Consider the following 19,476-nt stretch of genomic DNA (forward strand, 5'->3'; position numbering starts at 1 on the left):
GGTAACTAAGCTTGGAGGTTTTCATGCTAATCCCCATATTTTGGACGCTAAGGTCCAAATCTGGGAATAGGTTATGACAACACCAGTCATGATTTTATAGCCCTCTATCATATCCCCCCTTAGTCTTTTTTCAAAGCTGAAAAGTCCCAGTCTTATAAATCTCTCCACATATGGAAGCTGTTCCATACTCCTAATACTTTTTTTGCCCTTTTCTGTACTTTTTCCAATTAACTATAGAAGCGGGCTGAACTGCCAACAGACTCTAGTTGGAGAAACGAACTGCTGGCTCCCTGTTAACATAGCTGATGTGACTAACACTAAATAGACACACATTAGATTCAAATATACTTCGGTTTATTCAAAACAGCCTGTGTCACACTGGACGATCCAATGAAAGAAAACATCAGATCACCTTCAGGAAATCCAGCACCTAGAATTAAAGTAGTCTGCTTACAGCCTACTGTTCACATGCTGAATTAGAAATAAAAAGTGAGAAATTAAGTTGTGTCAAAGAAATTCTCTTAGAACTCATTACATTTAAGGCTATGTGGAACAGATTATTGTATAACAGTACCTACAACTGCAACACCCAGAAGTGCAGACTCATCACTAGGCAGGAAACATTTTTAGTGTAGAGTTGTTGCAAGATTTGCTACATCTCTGCCTCCTTTCCTAGATTCCTTCTCCTAGCCTGTTCGGTCCCTACCTCTTGAGGCTATGGACACAAACTTGTACTACAACAGTACCATCTCCCTGGCTTGTCTTTGAATGTGATAAGGAGTTTGCTGTCCCCTGTCGATCTGGAGTTACAACACTTGGTCTAGCCCTGGTGAACTGGTTCTCTGAGGTAATGTATATCTGATTCCACCTGCTTTCCTCTCACCCACAGCATGTGCAAGTGACTGAATAGTGAGGGAGAACTGGGCAGAGCCGGGGATTTTTTTATGCCAAGTTTGTCTCCACAGCACCCTTATGCTTCCTCCTAGGTAAAAGGTTTTCTGATGCCTTTCCAGCAACCAAACAGACGTGCGTAGTGTATTCCATTCTTTCAGCATATACAAAGTTGGCTGCATTAGCCAAAGGTTTCTTCCCTAGTGCCTGTGACTTTCCAGGTGGGAGACCCACCCACTTCCCCGAGAGAATCCAAACTTCAGTTCCCTTGGATGGTCATTACAAGCTAAATACATTTTTGCCTTTTGATTTGACTAGTTACAAGCTTGCTGGGTTAAAAAAAGGACAAGCAGCACTAATTAATTCCAGTTTAGGAAAGGTTCATTTTTCCCCAGGCTCAAATGCACTTCACTACTGCTCTCTGAAATACACGGAAGGGGGTCTGTAGATGCTCTTCCCCACTTCTCTCAAAAGATTAGTCTAATGGTAACTGTACGCTAACACTGTGACCACACACAGCTGTGTTACAGTGAACAGGTTACCATTAGACTATTAAACCAGCATCTATAGTTTTGCTTTGTGTACACAAAATACATTAGGGTCTGAAAATCTACAAATGCAGCCTCCATAAAATGAACACAGTGGATTGAAAGAAGTTTCACATGAATTTTGTAGAGGTTCTGTGTTTTGTTGTAGTTTAACATTAAGTGCATACCTGAAAACTAACCATATCCCAAAATCCATCCAGATCTGTGCATGTCGTCTCCTTATCACCCCGTTTAAATTCACAGTTATCCACCAGTCCTTCAAACTGTTGAAACCTCTCTGCTATGAGCAGTCTCGTTTGACCAACTGTTGTTCGAATGAGATCTTTTGCTGATGATAAAAAAAGTTAACAGTTGAATATACACATTTAAAAGAACATTTCATTCTACCGTTATTGTGGTTTAATCTATTTATGTCTAATAGTGTAGAGTGCCAGAATTTGCTTCCTGTATAACCCGACTTCAGATTCACTGCATCCAGAGCAATGTTTCAAAACAGCTCATATGGAGCAGCAGCCAACCACCGTATTTGCAACTCTTCTAGGCATGCTAGCTACTTTTAGAAGTAACACAACCTCCAGAGATCTTTAAAGAGGAGGTCTGTCTATGGCATTGGACTCATGCTCCCCAAACAAGAATGTTAAGTCTTAAATTTGGTTTAAAAGCTATTCTATAGCTTGGCTATGTTTCATGCTTGGGGGGGGGGGGGAGGGAGGGAGTCACACAAAGGGCAAAGTTTGAAAATAAGTTAAGTTCTTTTGGTGGACAACTCCATTTATTTTATTAGTGTCAGCAAACTGCATCCTAAATCTCATGCTTCAGGGTTTCAGCTGGCCACCAGAAGGGATGGCCCCCCACCCTCCAGCTATTCTGGCTGGGTTTTTATTTGTCTCCTTCCTCTGAAGCATCAGAAGATGACCATCGCTGGAGATGGGATGCTGCAGGGTGGCCAGAGCTCTGAGGTGGCACCAAGCACACATTCTCTCTCAGGTGCTTGGTCTGCTGGTTCTAGCTTAAATTATCATGCTATAACTAATCACCATGTGAGGTTGGGAAGGAATTTCCCCTCACATCAGATTGGCAGAGATCTTGGGGTTTTTTTGCCTTCCTCTGCAGTATGTGGGTGCAAGTCTCTTGTCAGGATTATCTGGGTATACCTCACTTAATCATTTTCCTGTCATCATGGTGGCCTCGGTCACTCATGCACCTCAGTCCCTTCTACTCTCTGCTTGTGGCTCATAATAGTCTAGTGTCCTGTGGATTGTAAGACTGGTCTCATTTCAGTTGTTGGTTACTCTGTGGGTGCTAGGTGGGGTTGGTGGCCTGTGCTATACAAGATTCGAGACTAGATTACCCAATGGTCCCTCCTGGCCCAAAACTCTAACACTCTATGTGAGCTTTAATGCTAACATTTAAAAATATTCTGGATATTTGCCCAATACAGTTTTTTCATGTGTCTCAATCAATGCAATTTGGCCCATACAATCAAGATCAACTATGCTTTTCCCCCCACCCCCAGTGATCAGACAATATAGGGTTGGGATGAAACCCATCCCGTTCCCTACTACATGTTTGTCCTCTTACCATCCTCTGGTATGTCCAGTTCAAACTTTCCATCCCACTGGAGACAGTGTGACATCAGCCTCTCAGTCTCAGAGGCAAGAACGTTTCTAAGAAAGACAAAAAAGGGGAAAAAGAGAAAAGAAAAGGTGAGATACCCAACCTCCTGTTACATTTTACAGTAAAATTTGGTCTTCCCTAACTGCCATTAGTACTTCTGCAGCTGCTGGTGTTCTTAGTCTCTTACTAGGAGGGAAACATTTCTTTCTTCTCTAGGAGAGGTTTGATAAGCTTTATAGCTTGCTGGAATATTCTAAGCAGCCAGTCTTGGAGGCTGATAGAGAGAGGAACTGTCTCCACTTGCTCTCCTAGGGTTAAGAAGGCATTAGTCTTCATCACTTTAAATTCTGTTTTTATTCACTATGTATATAATACAAAGCACAAAAAGAGAATAGTAATTAACCTCTGCTTGGTACATATAGGAAGATGAAGACACTGATCTATTGCAAATTAACATTTAAGAGATAGTTTGTCACTGGCTTTAAGAACTCTAGGAAAGGCCAGTATGAGAGTAAAACATGACATTAAACATTGTCCAGCTACCAAGAAAACCTCTTACTGTTTATGCTGTTAGACTTTAAAGTGACTTATTGAGTTTGTGTTTTATAGATATTCTAGTTTTTAGTACTCCGTTCTGAAGTGTTGTTAGCCAGGTAAGAAGCTAATCTTAACACAAACCTGAAATAGGGTACATCATGATCTGTTTCTCCTGTTTTGGTTTCAATTGCGGAGATATCTGCAGACACTGGACTAGTTTCATGTGAACTCTGCACAGCATCTTGCGTCTTGGTTGAGGCACATTCTGAAAAATATATGAAGGATATTTGATCACCCGGACACTATTTGACAAACAAGGAAGAGGATTACATGAAATGTGAATCACAATACTATACCATTCTTCACTTTCAGTGAATTTGTACCAGTTTGCTGTTCTTGAGAGCCTTTATCAGTCCCTTCCTGAGCAGGTGAAGCTTGACTTTTTAACAAACACTCTTTTCTTGATTCTTCTTTAGAAACATTACTAAGGAATAGAAAAGTTAGAAACAGTTACTTTGCATGCCTTAAAATTGGCTAACATGGCCAATAATATACTACATTACAGGAACAAGGCATTTTTAAGTGCAGTTAATCAAATCTAAATGTTAAACGTGTGTTTTGAGAAGTCAAACTATTTTTTACTAAAAAGCAACAAGTGTGTATTTCATAGCATATTAAGAGACTGCAGAGAGCTCTACTCCTAAAGGCACATGATTATAGACCATGGTTTCCTTTGCCACTACACAGTCAAATATAGGCTTGGTAGGTAGTGATCAGAAATCATTTCATTAAATGTCAGATATCCTTCAACTGACATGCTATACAGTTTAATATTAGACAGGTTTCCACAGCAGAACTGCCATTGCAATTTGAATCCCTTTTCATCAACAAGGTCTAACTTGTAATGGAAGCAAAGTCTTTAGAAGAGGGAGGAGTTCTTACGCGTCAATTTTCATAGGGCTCCAGGAGAGACAGGGTGTCAAAAACGCATTTGCCCTGGAAGGAGTCATGGGTGTAACTTTATAAGTTGTTAAACCGTCTAGGGGCTGAAACACAAAGTTCTGAGGAGCAAAAGAACGTGTTCTCTTTCTCACTGGAACTGGCATATGTGTCACCAGTATGTTTTCCTTTTCTAGCAGGGTATCTTCCTGATGAACTTCTGATGTTGGATTTTTAGAGTTACTGACAGAGACTTCAGTTAGTTGATCCATCAAAGTATTCCCTTCCACTTCATGTTTGTGTGCCTGTAACAGCACAAGGTAGACAAAGCAAACATTTAAAGCAGTTCTTATAGTAGAAATAAAGTTGAGGTTATTGTCACTTCTATTTCAACTTTAGTCCATATTACTGCAAGTACTACAGGACTTTACTCATTAGATAACAATACAGAATACATTTTTGAAACAAATACTTACGTTAAGAGAAGGGACCAGTAGTTTAGTAATCAAACTAATTTGTGGAAAGAAATTCTATGAAGTGGTTCTCAACCAGGAGTAAGTGTACCCCTGGGAGAACGCAGAGTTCTTCCAAGAGGTACATCAACTCATCTACATAATTTGCCTAGTTTTACAACAGGCCACATGCAAAGCACTAGCAAAGTCATTACAAACTAAAATTTCATACAATGAAATGTTTATACTGCTCTATATACTATACACTGAAATGTACCGTATATACTCGTTCATTAGCCCATTCATTTATAAGCTGATCCCCGATCCCCAAGATGGATAGGTAAAAATAGCAAAAACTATGACCCTGTAAGCCAACCCTGTATTTCAGGGGTTGGCAAACTTTGGCTCCTGGCCCGTTAGGGTAAGCTGCCAGCGGGCCTAGATGTTTTGTTTACCGAGAGTGTTCACAGGCACAGACTCCCTCAGCTCCCAGTAGCCACAGTTCCATTGGCTGGGAATGGTAAACTGCGAACACAGGGAGCTGAGGGGCTCCATGCCTGCAGACGCCAGGTAAACAAAACGACAATGTATTAGATATTCAATTAAATGATTCCACAGAGTTTAAAATAATCAAATTTTGGTGTAGACCTGTTTATAAGCCGACACCTGCACTTTGATGCGTCACTTTTTACCAAAAATATTCAGCTTATGAACGAGTATGTACAGTAACTACTATATTTATATTCCAATTGATTTATTTTATAATTGTATGGTAAAAAATGAGAAAGCAAGCAAATTTTCAGTGATAGTGTGCTGTGACAGTTATATTTTTATGTTTGACTTTGTAAACAAGTAGTTTTTAAGTGAAATGAAACTTGGGGTACAGAAGTCAGATCAGACTCCTGAAAGGGTAACAGTAGTTTGGAAAGGTTGAGAACCACTGCTCTAGAAGACTAAATTTAGATCTAATCCTCCTTAAGTGTTATTTACTTTAACTACATTTCCTTGCTTTTTAAATTAAAGGCTTACATTTCATCCTCAACTTGCCCGTTGTGCCTAGATATTGGTGATGTTACAGGGTTAGTGAACTACCAATACTTAGGCACATTAGCCAAGCAATAGACAAAATGAAGGCTTTCATCCTAAGTTATAGCACTGGAGTCCTGAAAGACTGTTTTACCTGTACTGCAATTGTTCTTTAAGACATGCGTGAAGATGTGTATTCCACTCAGGAATAAGCATGCCAAGTGCACCAAAGCTAGAGAACTTTGCCTAGCAGTACCCAAAGGGATAGTGCTCATGACTGTTGCCCCTTAGCCCCTCCCCAGGCTATTTAAGGGCAGTGTGGCCCTGCTCTCCATCACTTTCTTCAAACTGACTGTCAAGAATTGAGACTCTGAAGCAGAGGAGACAGAGGGTGGATTGGGGAATACAAGTCTGCATCCATATATCAAAAAGCAACAGTTACAGTACAGGAAAATAACAATCATCTTTGAGTGGTTGCAGACATGTATTCCACTCGGGTAACTCACAAGCAATAACAGAAGGAAGTGGGGCTTGAAGTCTCCTTAAAGAGTAACAAGACTGCCTTCCTAAAATTCATGTCTGATCTGGATGCAGACGTAACAGCATAATGCTTGGTAAAAATATGTATGGAAGACCAAGCAGCAGCCCTGTGTGAAAGTAGAATGAATTATATAGTAAGAATAGAAAGGATTAAAGAAATGCTGTCTGTACCTTTAAGCAAAACTGTTGGAATGCTGCAATCCAGGTGTCAGGAATACAGACATTAACATAGAACAATTGCACCGTTTAAGGGCAATTGGTGAAGTATTAGCCTTAGATCTATAACAGTTAGTAAGGAAATAGGATATGCATGCTGTGCCCCAGGTGAATTTTCCTGTTTTGCTTTCTTTGTCCCTTTGTCTAATTCCCGCTCTTTTATCTGTATAAATAAGACTGTTTGGGCCTTGCATGGCCACTCTCATATTCTGAATGTTATTGGCGGAGCGCTGCGCTAATAAACAGTGGTCTGACAAATTGTGAGTCCTGATTCTAACTTTGACAATTTGGAGGTTCCACCGAGATGGCAACCGTCTTCACTGGGGCTGTGTGATTCCTGACTGTTTTTGTAGGATGACCGTGGCAGCCGGCACCTGGGCATTTGGCCCAAGAGGTCCTCCACTAGAGCGGAAAGGCACACAGCCACAGTGAGGTCTACGCCATCGAACCTGTTGGTTCCCACTCTGTTCTGGTAGGGGTCCCGGGATCTGACATCAGGAATCTGGTCAGGTAATTATTTCTGTGTTTTGTCCGGACTGAGGACTGTCCTGTCTCTGTGTCTATCTGTCCTCTTGTGGAGTGTTTGAGTCTGGGTGCCATCTCTGTCTGGGGATCGGCCGACCAAGGGGTTCCTGTCCCCGCGGTCTGAGTGAGTGGAATCTGCACAATCGCAGCCGCACCGCACTTTGGGTAAAACCCCTGGTGTGAAAGCAAGGGCGATTGAGGCAGTAGGCTGTGGGCTCCTTTTGTGTGTTGCAGCGGGCATCGCTCTGATGAACCCGAATTTCCTTCTTGTGTGATTGGTGTGTGAAAGTCCTCCTGTACTGGTAACCAGACGTCTAAGTCGGGACAGTTCTCTAAATGAACGCCGGCTCATTTTATGTATTTAGGATGGGTCCAGACTCCTGTAAAAAGGGTCCAGACTCCTGTAAATTTCTGGGAAAATGGTCTAGGCTAACTCAGGGGGATCTCAAAACTCAGTGGCCACTGTTAAAATCTTGGAACAAAGACTGAGTGGACGTCTTAAAGGACAAACTCGGCCAACCTAAAACTAAATTGGCTAAAGGAGAGGTTAATTGTTTCATGCAGTGGTGGGAAGAGGCAAATCATAGGTGGACAAAATCAAAACTGGCCTCTCTCAATTATTCAAATAAGTTAAAAGCTTTATTAAAAGCCTCCTCTCCCACCACTAGACCGAGCGCTCCTCTTTACCCCACTCTCCAAACCCCGGATCGATCCAACCCCCTTCATACTCCCATCTCATTGTAAAAATGATCAAAAAGCCCCTTGTTCTGTTCCCCTTTGTTGTCTGCCTCAAAAACTGATTCTTTAGTGTTCCACTACCAATTCAGCAAGGAGGGTGGGCTCCTCAACTAGCCCCCACCCTTCCTGGTCCCTTTCCTTGAACACTTCTTTCAAAATTGTGAAGTGACCACAATAGCACTCACAAACGGTTCATTGGAGGAAGAAAAAAAAAAAGCAGTATCGGGCCCAGAAAAGCAGGCAAGCAACAGATAAAGAAACTGAAAAACAGGTTGAAAGCCCTAAGGGAATAGTGTTAGAAGTAAGAAAAGCAGTAAGTGCAGGCATGAACCCCTGGAACAATACCTAAAATGGTGAAATCTGAGGTGATAAAGGTGTCATTTTGGGACATAAACAAGTGATTTAAGTTAAGAGAGTGAAAAGTTAACTCTACAGAGGCTGGAGAGAATTAAGCAGTTAAACTTTGTGAAAATGTTAAAAAAGGACCATGTTAAAGAGAGAGAGAGAATTCTTGGTTTCTTTGCAGCCATTCTGAAGGGAAATGGGCCCTTTTCCAGAAGAGTGCCTGTAAATAATCCATATATATTTACAGCTATGTAAAAACAAAACAGTGTAAAGGAATGTTAAGGAAAAGAAAATATGTATGTATCTATGTCTGTGAAAATATGTAAAGTTCTAAGAATCTAAACCAGCACATCTGGTTTGTAAAACTCCTGTTTTGTAGATATGATAAATTGATTTTGTTTTTTTTGTTTTTAATGCCACTACAAATTCATTTGACTCTAATTCAAAGTTGCAAAACTGACAGACCTTTTTGCAAGACACAGGCAATTAGTGTTGTTTGGCTTTGGGATTTAGCATTTAACCCTTAAGGTGTAACTTCATTCTTTACAAAAATTAAAATGTTTTAAATAAAGACCAAGTCATGGCTGCAATAGGGCAGTCAAAATCAGGAGAATAGGTAGAGATTCTGGAGTCTTTTTGTTTGTTTGGTTTTTTTTTTTTGTAACAATAGCAGATAAGAGCTGTAATGAAAGAATAAGAAATTAACAGTGACCCTCTGAAGCAACAGCAGAGGTGAGGTGCACAAAAAAAAAAAAAAAAAGAAGCAATGTTAAAAACACTGAGCCTTAAAATGGCTCTGTGTAATCAGACTGTCACTTTGATAAGGATACATGAAAACTCTAAGAACAAAAGAAACAGTTACACCTTATGTAAAAATTGATATGGCTAATGTTTTTGAAAAGTTATAGTATAGAAAGAATGTGCATTTTCCCTGGGACATGTGCAGTGTATATTGTAGAAAGGTGAGAACTGCCAGCACAAAAGCAGCTGCAAATAAAAAACATACCTGGTCAGCAAACAAATTGCCTACATAAAAGGCATGGTATAACAAGATACCTTTAATAGATTTGATGCTAATGTTATTGTTAATATTAAACATTAAAATAACTTTAATGTTAGTAAGTACCCCTGTAACAACTTGTAGTGTGTATGATTTTTGGAAAGATCCTTTAAAGTAATATGGTAGTGATGCTTCTCAGCTATTACCTGTGAATAAACTTAAAGCTTAACACAGCAGGAAAAACATTAAAAACTTGGTCTGCTATATAAGAGGAAAAACTTGAGGTACACCACCTCATGAATTTAATAACTAAACAGTGGAATAACTTCCGCATAACCCTTAAAAAGTAGAACCCATTAAAACCTGGCCTGCCTATAGAACAAAAAACCACAAGAAAATAAGGGGGTAATTCCTCTGTTTTGCCTGCAGTCAGGAAGGGTATTTGTAAAAAAAATGGAATCTTTAAGCAATAATCAATGCCACCCCAAAAGGGGTAGAAAAATGTTCTTTTTGTCTTTCAGATAATCCAAAGTACTGTATAATGGACTATGTGTATGTGTTAATTCTTGGGGGAAAGTGTTTAAAAAGTGTTAGCAACTTACCAGAAGACAAATGTAAATGTAATGTAAGTACTGTGTTTACCAATAATCACATTTACTATTTGCCACAACAACACCACCACCAAAGAGTCTCAGCTTACTGTAAGCACTGATTTAGTTGAGTTCTCTATCAATCTTAGCATTGAATGGCAAACCGTTACCAATCATCTGTTAAAAGGTAAAAAGGTAACATAGTTCCTAGTAAAAAAAAATGTGGAAAACTGGACCATTCATATTATACACGCAAATGGGGACATGTTAAGAATTGCCACTACAGAAAAACATCATAGCTTACCATTGGTATAACATATTTTCTGGATGGTTTCCCACAACTACTGGCATACTAATGTTACTATCCCTAATTGTGTTTTTGGTTTTAAATTGTATGTGTGTAATTGAAATGTTTACAATGTGCTGGTGGATAAAACAAATGTGTGCAAAGCTAAAGCCACAGGCCCAAATCATCTCCCAGTATTTTCTATTACATGGACTAAATAAGAAGTGACACTGGCGATTAATAATCTTAGTGTCAAAAGGGGGATATGTAGGAGCAGGATTTTTAGGATTTTATAATGTCCCATAAGAATTACAGTATAATTTGATTTCATCCTGCTAGCCACCTTTTTTAAATACCAGAAAGAAATGACCCTCTAGGACTATAAGATTCTGTTTTCCCATATGCATTACAAATTGGGCCCTCTCTAACTCTTTGTTTTAAGATTGAGGGCTTGTCTACATCAGAAAGTTGCAGCGCTGGTGAGGGAGTTACAGCGCTGCAACTTTGAAGGTGTACACATCTGCAGGGCACCACCAGCGCTGCAACTCCCTGTTTGCAGCGCTGGCCGTACTCCCGTTTTGTCTCGGGTGTAGAGGATCCAGCGCTGGTGATCCAGCGCTGGTAATCCAATGTAGACAGTTACCAGCGCTTTTCTTGACCTCCGTGGAAGGAGGAAGCCTCTGGTAATCAAGCTGGTTTCCTTTCCCGGTTTGCTCTCTCGGTCCCGGAGCCACCCAGCAAACCGCAGGGAAGGAGACCTGCTTGCTCGGGGTTCCGGGACCGAGAGAGCAAACCGGGAAAGGAGACCAGCTTCGCCGCGGTTTGCTCTCGCATTCCCGGAGCCACCCAGCAAACCGCAGGGAAGGAGACCTGCTTGCTCGGGGTTCCGGGACCGAGAGAGCAAACCGGGAACGCCGCGGTTTGCTCTCTCGGTCCCGGAGCCACCCAGCAAACCGCAGGGAAGGAGACCTGCTTGCTCGGGGTTCCGGGACCGAGAGAGCAAACCGGGAAAGGAAACCAGCTTCGCCGCGGTTTGCTCTCTCGGTCCCGGAACCCCGAGCAAGCAGGTCTCCTTCCCTGCGGTTTGCTGGGTGGCTCCGGGACCGAGAGAGCAAACCGCGGCGTTCCCGGTTTGCTCTCTCGGTCCCGGAACCCCGAGCAAGCAGGTCTCCTTCCCTGCGGTTTGCTGGCTGGCTCCGGGACCGAGAGAGCAAACCGCGGCGTTCCCGGTTTGCTCTCTCGGTCCCGGAACCCCGAGCAAGCAGGTCTCCTTCCCTGCAGTTTGCTGGCTGGCTCCGGGACCGAGAGAGCAAACCGCGGGGAAGCTGGTTTCCTTTCCCGGTTTGCTCTCTCCTCCCGGAACCCCCCTTGAAGCCGCTCAACAGCGCTGCAGTGTGGCCACATCTAACACCACTTGCAGCGCTGGTTGCTGTAAGTGTGGCCACTCTGCAGCGCTGGCCCTATACAGCTGTACTAATACAGCTGTAACAACCAGCGCTGCAAAATTTTAGATGTAGACATGGCCATAGGTAGTAAGAGACAGGATTCCCTATTGTGTCTATGTTAAATAAATTAGAGAAACATTGAAGGCCTGGGTCTCAATGTAAATTTTCTTAGTTATCAATTGTAAAACTTAGCAATGCTTAATTTGCAATGCTTTTTTTGTTCTATATAAAATACTACTGTTTGTATTCTCAATCTATTTGTGTGAATGAGGAATGTATGCATCAGGAAAAGTTAAGGTGTGAAGGCCATTATTACAGCCAGAGTCAAGGGACGGCTGTTAAACTGTCTGGCATCTCAGAGTGGATACATGCTTCGCAGTGTAAGAATGCACAGACCCCAGTGAACCAATCATCACCTCAGGACCACGCAGAGTCAATTTTTTGACTCCAGAAGAAGATGTACAGGAACAGCCTGCAATATCTTACAATCTACGCTCTCGTAAGGGTTGCCAGAAGCAGATGACTACATAAAGCAAGGCCCAAGAAGAAGCAGTAGTCAGCCTAGCGCCTGCTGCCTAGTGGACATAAAACTGTGACTGCAGTTCCCTCAGTTGAGGTTGTCAGAACCAGAAGGGCCCTGCCTCCAACATGCACCTCTGGTGGTGCCTGTTCTTCGGCTGCTGGTGTCTTAAGGTCTGGGGAGTCCACAATGACAATTCTTTTATCCAGCAGCAAGTGTGGATAGCTCAGACCCTTATTATTTCTAAATGCTGGGTCTGCAGCCACATCCCAGCCCACTCTCAAACTGGTGTTCCTGTCCTGGCTATCCCACTCAATTCCCCAGACCTCACTGGAGGACCTTGTCTATTTAACACAATATGGAACAGTAATGACACCTGGGAAGAGGCTATTGGCAGTTCCTTTACCCCACTTGGGGGAGCAATACACCAGGCAAAAAAGGCTCCTAAGTAGTTAAATAATGGCAAATAAAACCAGAGAAAGTTTAAGAGCCCTGGCCAAAGAAACAGGGGCGATCGGACAGGTGGCCCTCCAGAACCGTCAGGCATTGGACGTAGTGCTGGCGGCCAAAGGAGGGACCTGTGCTCTCACTGGAAAACAATGTTGTGTGTTTATACAATACCATTGAGGTAATAGATCGCTATAGCCACTTAGAACAAATCACATATCTTCCCCATGAAGAGTCGAGTTCTTTATGGAAGTGGCTAAGGCCATGTCTACATCTAAAATTTTGCAGCGCTGGTTGTTACAGCTGTATTAGTACAGCTGTATAGGGCCAGCGCTGCAGAGTGGCCACACTTACAGCAACCAGCGCTGCAAGTGGTGTTAGATGTGGCCACACTGCAGCGCTGTTGGGCGGCTTCAAGGGGGGTTCCGGGACGAGAGAGCAAACCGGGAAAGGAAACCAGCTTCGCCGCGGTTTGCTCTCTCGGTCCCGGAGCCACCCAGCAAACCGCAGGGAAGGAGACCTGCTTGCTCGGGGTTCCGGGACCGAGAGAGCAAACCGGGAACGCCGCGGTTTGCTCTCTCGGTCCCGGAGCCAGCCAGCAAACCGCAGGGAAGGAGACCTGCTTGCTCGGGGTTCCGGGACCGAGAGAGCAAACCGGGAACGCCGCGGTTTGCTCTCTCCGTCCCGGAGCCACCCAGCAAACCGCAGGGAAGGAGACCTGCTTGCTCGGGGTTCCAGGACCGAGAGAGCAAACCGGGAACGCCGCGGTTTGCTCTCTCGGTCCCGGAGCCAGCCAGCAAACCGCAGGGAAGGAGACCTGCTTGCTCGGGGTTCCGGGACCGAGAGAGCAAACCGGGAACGCCGCGGTTTGCTCTCTCCGTCCCGGAGCCAGCCAGCAAACCGCAGGGAAGGAGACCTGCTTGCTCGGGGTTCCGGGACCGAGAGAGCAAACCGGGAAAGGAAACCAGCTTCGCCGCGGTTTGCTCTCTCGGTCCCGGAACCCCGAGCAAGCAGGTCTCCTTCCCTGCGGTTTGCTGGCTGGCTCCGGGACCGAGAGAGCAAACCGCGGCGTTCCCGGTTTGCTCTCTCGGTCCCGGAACCCCGAGCAAGCAGGTCTCCTTCCCTGCGGTTTGCTGGGTGGCTCCGGGAATGCGAGAGCAAACCGCGGCGAAGCTGGTCTCCTTTCCCGGTTTGCTCTCTCGGTCCCGGAACCCCGAGCAAGCAGGTCTCCTTCCCTGCGGTTTGCTGGGTGGCTCCGGGACCGAGAGAGCAAACCGGGAAAGGAAACCAGCTTGATTACCAGAGGCTTCCTCCTTCCACGGAGGTCAAGAAAGGCGCTGGTAACTGTCTACATTGGATTACCAGCGCTGGATCACCAGCGCTGGATCCTCTACACCCGAGACAAAACGGGAGTACGGCCAGCGCTGCAAACAGGGAGTTGCAGCGCTGGTGGTGCCCTGCAGATGTGTACACCTTCAAAGTTGCAGCGCTGTAACTCCCTCACCAGCGCTGCAACTTTCTGATGTAGACAAGCCCTAAGTAACCTGTTCAATTTCTCTGGCATAGGAAACTGGTTGTTTCAGGGAGCCCTAACTATCCTGTTTGGAATCTTAGTGATATTTGTATGCTTTCAGTTAATCTCCTGTTGTATACAAAATTGTGTCACCCAGATGACTTCCCCAAAACAGAGTGCTAATATGATGATTTTGAATATCGCTGATGAACTAAGAGATAAGGAACGGTTAATTTGTGGAACTCAGTAAGGGTTGGTCATGGCGTACGCCTGACCAAAAGGAGGGATTGTGAAAGTAGAATGAATTATATAGTAAGAATAGAAAGGATTAAAGAAATGCTGTCTGTACCTTTAAGCAAAACTGTTGGAATGCTGCAATCCAGGTGTCAGGAATACAGACATTAACATAGAACAATTGCACCGTTTAAGGGCATATGGTGAAGTATTAGCCTTAGATCGATAACAGTTAGTAAGGAAATAGGATATGCATGCTGTGCCCCAGGTGAATTTTCCTGTTTTGCTTTCTTTGTCCCTTTGTCTAATTCCCGCTCTTTTATCTGTATAAATAAGACTGTTTGGGCCTTGCATGGCCACTCACATATTCTGAATGTTATTGGCGGAGCGCTGCGCTAATAAACAGAGTGGTCTGACAAATTGTGAGTCCTGATTCTAACTCTGACACCTGCAAATATTCAATATCAAAATGTCACTCAGAAATGTGATTGATGTCACTTGGGACCTTGTCAAATGGGCTCAATCTCTGCAGAGGCGGGGTCTGAGTTCTCATAATAAGCCGTTGTAACATGGGATGTTATCCACCTTGGAACTGCCAGCACAGAGAGCACTCGTCCCTTTTGCAATCCGCAAAGGAAACAAAAAGACAAGGAAACAAGATGGCTTAATTCTTTCCAAGTAAATGCCAAGCATTGTCTCACATCCAAGGAAAGAAGACACTGCATTAGCATTTGAATGACATTTTGGAAAAAATACAGGTAAGTAAACATTCTGGTTAAGATGAAATAGTGACACCCCCGAGACTAAAAGCTTAGGATGAGGTCTCAAGGCAATCTTGTCCTTGAAAAAATAAGTATACAGAGGGTCTGCCATCAGGGCCCTACAGCTCACTAACTCTACTCGCAGAAGTTATGGCTGCAAGAAACACTGTCTTTCTTCCTAGAAGAGACAGAGAATAAGTTGCCAGGGGAGAAACCACAAGGGAGGCTAACACAGTATTAAGTCTCACTTCCTTCTGTGGTAGAAAGAGACAAGAGACCACTTTCAGAAATCTGATTACTATGGAGTTAAAGAAAACTGATTGTCTTTGGACTTCAGGATGAAATGCTGAAATCACTGTCACACAAACACTCAACAAACTGAGATACAGACCAGAGGACTGAAGGTGTAACAGGTACTCCAGGACATCCTAAATGCAGGACTGTATCAGCTGAATCCCCTGGGGCTAGGCACCAAATGGGAAAATGTTTCCACTTTTCCAAATAGATAGCCCTCCGCTAGGGCCTTTCTACTGCTAAGCAGAATCTGTTGAACAGCTTTCTTTATCTAGACATACTAGTATTCATGCTGGGGGACAGACTGCTCGGTGCTGGATGTGAAATCTGACCATGGAAACTGAGTCAATAAATCGGGTCAACAAGGAAGAGGAATGGGTGAACAAAGACTGAGGAGGTTGGAAAACCAACATTGTCTTGGCCAAACTGGTGCTATAAGAATTAGTCTGGCATGATCCATCCTTGGCTTGAGAATGACCTGAGGAATGAGTGGGATCAGGGGGAAAGCATACATCAATGCCAATCCCCAATTCACATGAAAGGCATTGGCTAAGGAATCTGGACTGAGACCTGCTCAAGGGCAAATTTGATTGCACTTTTTTCCTCTGTCAAAATCAGGTCAATAGCAGGAATATCCCATTCTGTGAATATGGACCTCAGTATGCTGCTCTTCAGAGATCATTTGTGATTCTGGGAGAAATTCCTGCAGGACAATCGGCTGAGTGACTCTGGGCCCATAGTAAACAAGCAGCAGTGGGAATGTTCTCTTTGATTCAGAACTGCCAGAACTTTATAGTCTCCTGACAACACTGATGGGAGTGGTTTCTCCATTTGTTCACATATTACATTGTGGTGATGTTGTTAGTGAGTATCTGAATTGCTGTGACCCAATCTGCACTTGAAATACCTTGCATACATTGTAAATGGCCTGAAGCCCCACAACACTGATATGAAGAGATGCTTCGCACTCTGTCCATAAACCTTGTATCTTCAGTTCCCCTAGATGTGCTGCCCAACCTATTGTGGAAGCATCTGTAACTATGATCCCATCTAAGGAGATGTGGGGAGAACACAGGCAGAGAACACCTTTGTATACTTTGAACTGTCCACTACTGAAGGGAGTTCAGAACCAGTCGGTACACTTGGACCAGCCTATCCAATACCTGACAATTTGGGCAACAGACCAACTTCCACCAGATTTGATGAGGACGAACATGAAATCTTGCATGCTGGACCATTTAAGTGCATGCAGCCATATGGCCTAACAACTTCAGGCACACTTAGATGGTAGAAGTGTGAAAGCAGAGAGAGATATAGGTGACTAATTGCCTGGAATTGCTCATTTGGTAGAAATGCCATGGATCTTATGGAGCCTAGGAGGGCCCCAATGAACTTGATTTTTTGAGAGTTAGTATTAATGTCCAACCTCCCCTCATATAAGATCAGACCCAGATAATTGAAAAGGTGCAGTGTTGTTGCCCTGGAATTGAGGGGAATGTTATCCCAGAATTTGATCAAGCTGATTGCAACCATGTTGTGTGCATTCAGTCACCATGAATAAAACAGACCACCACACAGTTAAGGGTTAATTTGGACAAGCCGTGCTTCTGGAGGCAAGGTTAAATACTAGCTGTAGGCTTGCAGTTTCTGCTAATCACAATGGGAGGGGAGAAAAGACTCAAACTGAGACTGAAAGAAAGTAAGTGGATAGACACATTGAGTTTGGGTGCCTTTGATATAGAAGCTTATTATGACTAAGATTGTTAGGAATGTTTTTTTGAGAAGTAGTTTATTCAAGTTAGGAGAGGTGACGACCCACTAGGGGTTTACTATGAGCTATGTTTTTTGTAAAGGTTAGTTATAAAAAGAAGATAGCGTGTACTTTGGAACAGGTCTCTGAAGCTATCCTGAGACCATATTCCCCAGCAGGAAAACTAGCGGCTATTGCTGACCTGCTGTTAATTACTCACTACCATCTCAAATTCTGGGTAATTATTTGAGATGTTCTAAACCTATTGCTTATGTCTGTATGTGCTTAAATCTAATAAATAGTAGTTTTAGATAAGAGCATGCTTACTTTATCAATTTTCATCAGCCGGAAGCGCTGCGTTCCCAATGATTTATTCCTGACACTGCTTTAATTGAAACAGTTAAGTTACCACTGCTTTGGATTCTGAAAACCCTGGATAACAATGAACTGAACATGTGAGAGGACTTATCTTGATCCTGACTAATCAGTTGTTCAGACGTGGGAAGATGTAAATTGCTCTTCTCCTGAGGTATGCCGTCACTACCATCATGCATTTGGTAAAAACACGAGGAGCTGAGGATGGGCCAAGGGAAAGCACAGCGTACTGATGTTGACCTGCCATAACAAGTCTCAGAAACTTCCTATGGCTTGAAAAAAATCACACATGGAAATAAGCATTTGAAGAGCTGGGGCAGCAAACCCATTGTGATTTAATGCAAAAAGGATCATTGCTAGAGTGACCATACAGAATCCCATATATTTGATGTATTTGTTAAGACTGTGGAGATTGAGAATTGGACTCATCCCTTCCTTGGGTTTGGGGACCAGGAAATATAGGAAGTAGAATTCCTTTCCCCAGTGATTCAGCAGGACCTCCTTTATAGATCTCTCTAAGCACAGAGAATTTAGACCAGCTGAAGAAACAGTGGCTCGCAAGAGGGGTTCTTGAGGAGGGACAGGGTAGGAGAGATGCAGAGGAACTGAATGGCATAATCTGAAGGTGCTCAGGACCCATTTGTCAGGAGTTACTGTATCCCAAGCACCATAAAAGCAAGACAGCCTGTCCCCAAACTGAAGAGATGGGGGCACAGAAGTCACAAATGGAATGCTGTCCTGGATCTGAAAGTCAAAATGTCTGCTTACTTGATGGAGGACAATGGGCTGAGCTTGCTAGCTAAAATTAGACACAGAAGGCTTCTTCCTCTGCAATCTATGCCCTTTCCTAGAGGAGTCCTGCTGCTTAACAGGGAAGGATGACTGCCAGAAAAATGGCTGTGAGCGATACTGTTGCTGCTGACTTCCGTAATTATGCCTTCTTGTGGCTAGGGTTTAAAACCCCAAGAAACAAAGTGGCCCAGGTGTCCTTAAACAAAATGTAAAGTTCATCAGTTCTCTCCAAAAACAAAATGTGACCATTGAAAGGTAAGTCCTCGATACACTGCTGAACATCAGGGACTATGCCAGAATTCTGCAACCACAAGGCCTCTCTCATAGTCACAGCCGATACCACACAGTAGAACCTCAGTTACAAATACCTCGGGAATGGAGGTTGTTCATAACTGAAATGTTTAACTCTGAACAAAACGTTATGGTTCTTTCAAAAGTTTACAACTGAACATTGACTTAATACAGCTTTGAAACTTTACTATGCAGAAGACAAATGCTACTTTTAATCATCTTAATTTAAATGAAACAAGCACAGAAACAGCTGCCTTACCTTGCCAAATCTTTTTTGTTTTCCCTTTATTTTATTTTTTGGAGGTTACATTTAACAGTACCGTACATGCTTTTTTTTTTTGGTCTCTGCTGCTGCCTGATTGCATACTTCCATTCCAAATGAGGTGCTAGGTTGACTGGTCAATTCATAACTCTGGTGTTCGTAACTCAGGGCTGGTTCACACTACGGGGGGGAAATCGATCTTAGATACGCAACTTCAGCTACGTGAATAACGTAGCTGAAGTCGAATATCTAAGATCGGATTACTCACCCGTCCACACCGCGTGGGATCGATGTTCGCGGCTCTGTCGATTCCGGTACTCCGTTGGGGTTGATGGAGTTCCGGAATCAATATAAGCGCGCTCGGGGATCGATATATCGCGTCTTATCGATCCCTGAGCAATCGATATTAACCCGCCGATACGGCGGGTAGTCTGGACGTAGCCTGAGGTTCTATTGTAATTCTAAAAGATGCGTCTGCCACATCCAGGGACAACTGCAATGAAGTTTTGGCCACCAGATGGCCCTCTCCAACCAACACCTTA

The 19,476-nt window shown here is 43.5% G+C and overlaps 1 protein-coding gene across 1 annotated transcript in view; it reads right to left on the reverse strand.

Moving 5' to 3' along the window:
• The window catches only part of DLGAP5 (DLG associated protein 5), a 75,395-nt gene that overhangs the window by 31,156 nt on the left and 24,763 nt on the right, over nt 1-19,476 (reverse strand). Inside the window, exons 8-12 of the mRNA XM_030562958.1 lie at nt 4,536-4,837; nt 3,950-4,077; nt 3,735-3,858; nt 3,021-3,106; nt 1,607-1,767 (exon numbers count right to left, since the gene is read on the reverse strand). Of these exons, the coding sequence (XP_030418818.1) occupies nt 1,607-1,767; nt 3,021-3,106; nt 3,735-3,858; nt 3,950-4,077; nt 4,536-4,837 (801 nt within the window). The remainder of the gene's footprint in view (nt 1-1,606; nt 1,768-3,020; nt 3,107-3,734; nt 3,859-3,949; nt 4,078-4,535; nt 4,838-19,476) is intronic.

Source organism: Gopherus evgoodei, chromosome 4, assembly GCF_007399415.2.
Source record: "Gopherus evgoodei ecotype Sinaloan lineage chromosome 4, rGopEvg1_v1.p, whole genome shotgun sequence".
Taxonomy (NCBI): Eukaryota; Metazoa; Chordata; order Testudines; family Testudinidae; genus Gopherus; species Gopherus evgoodei.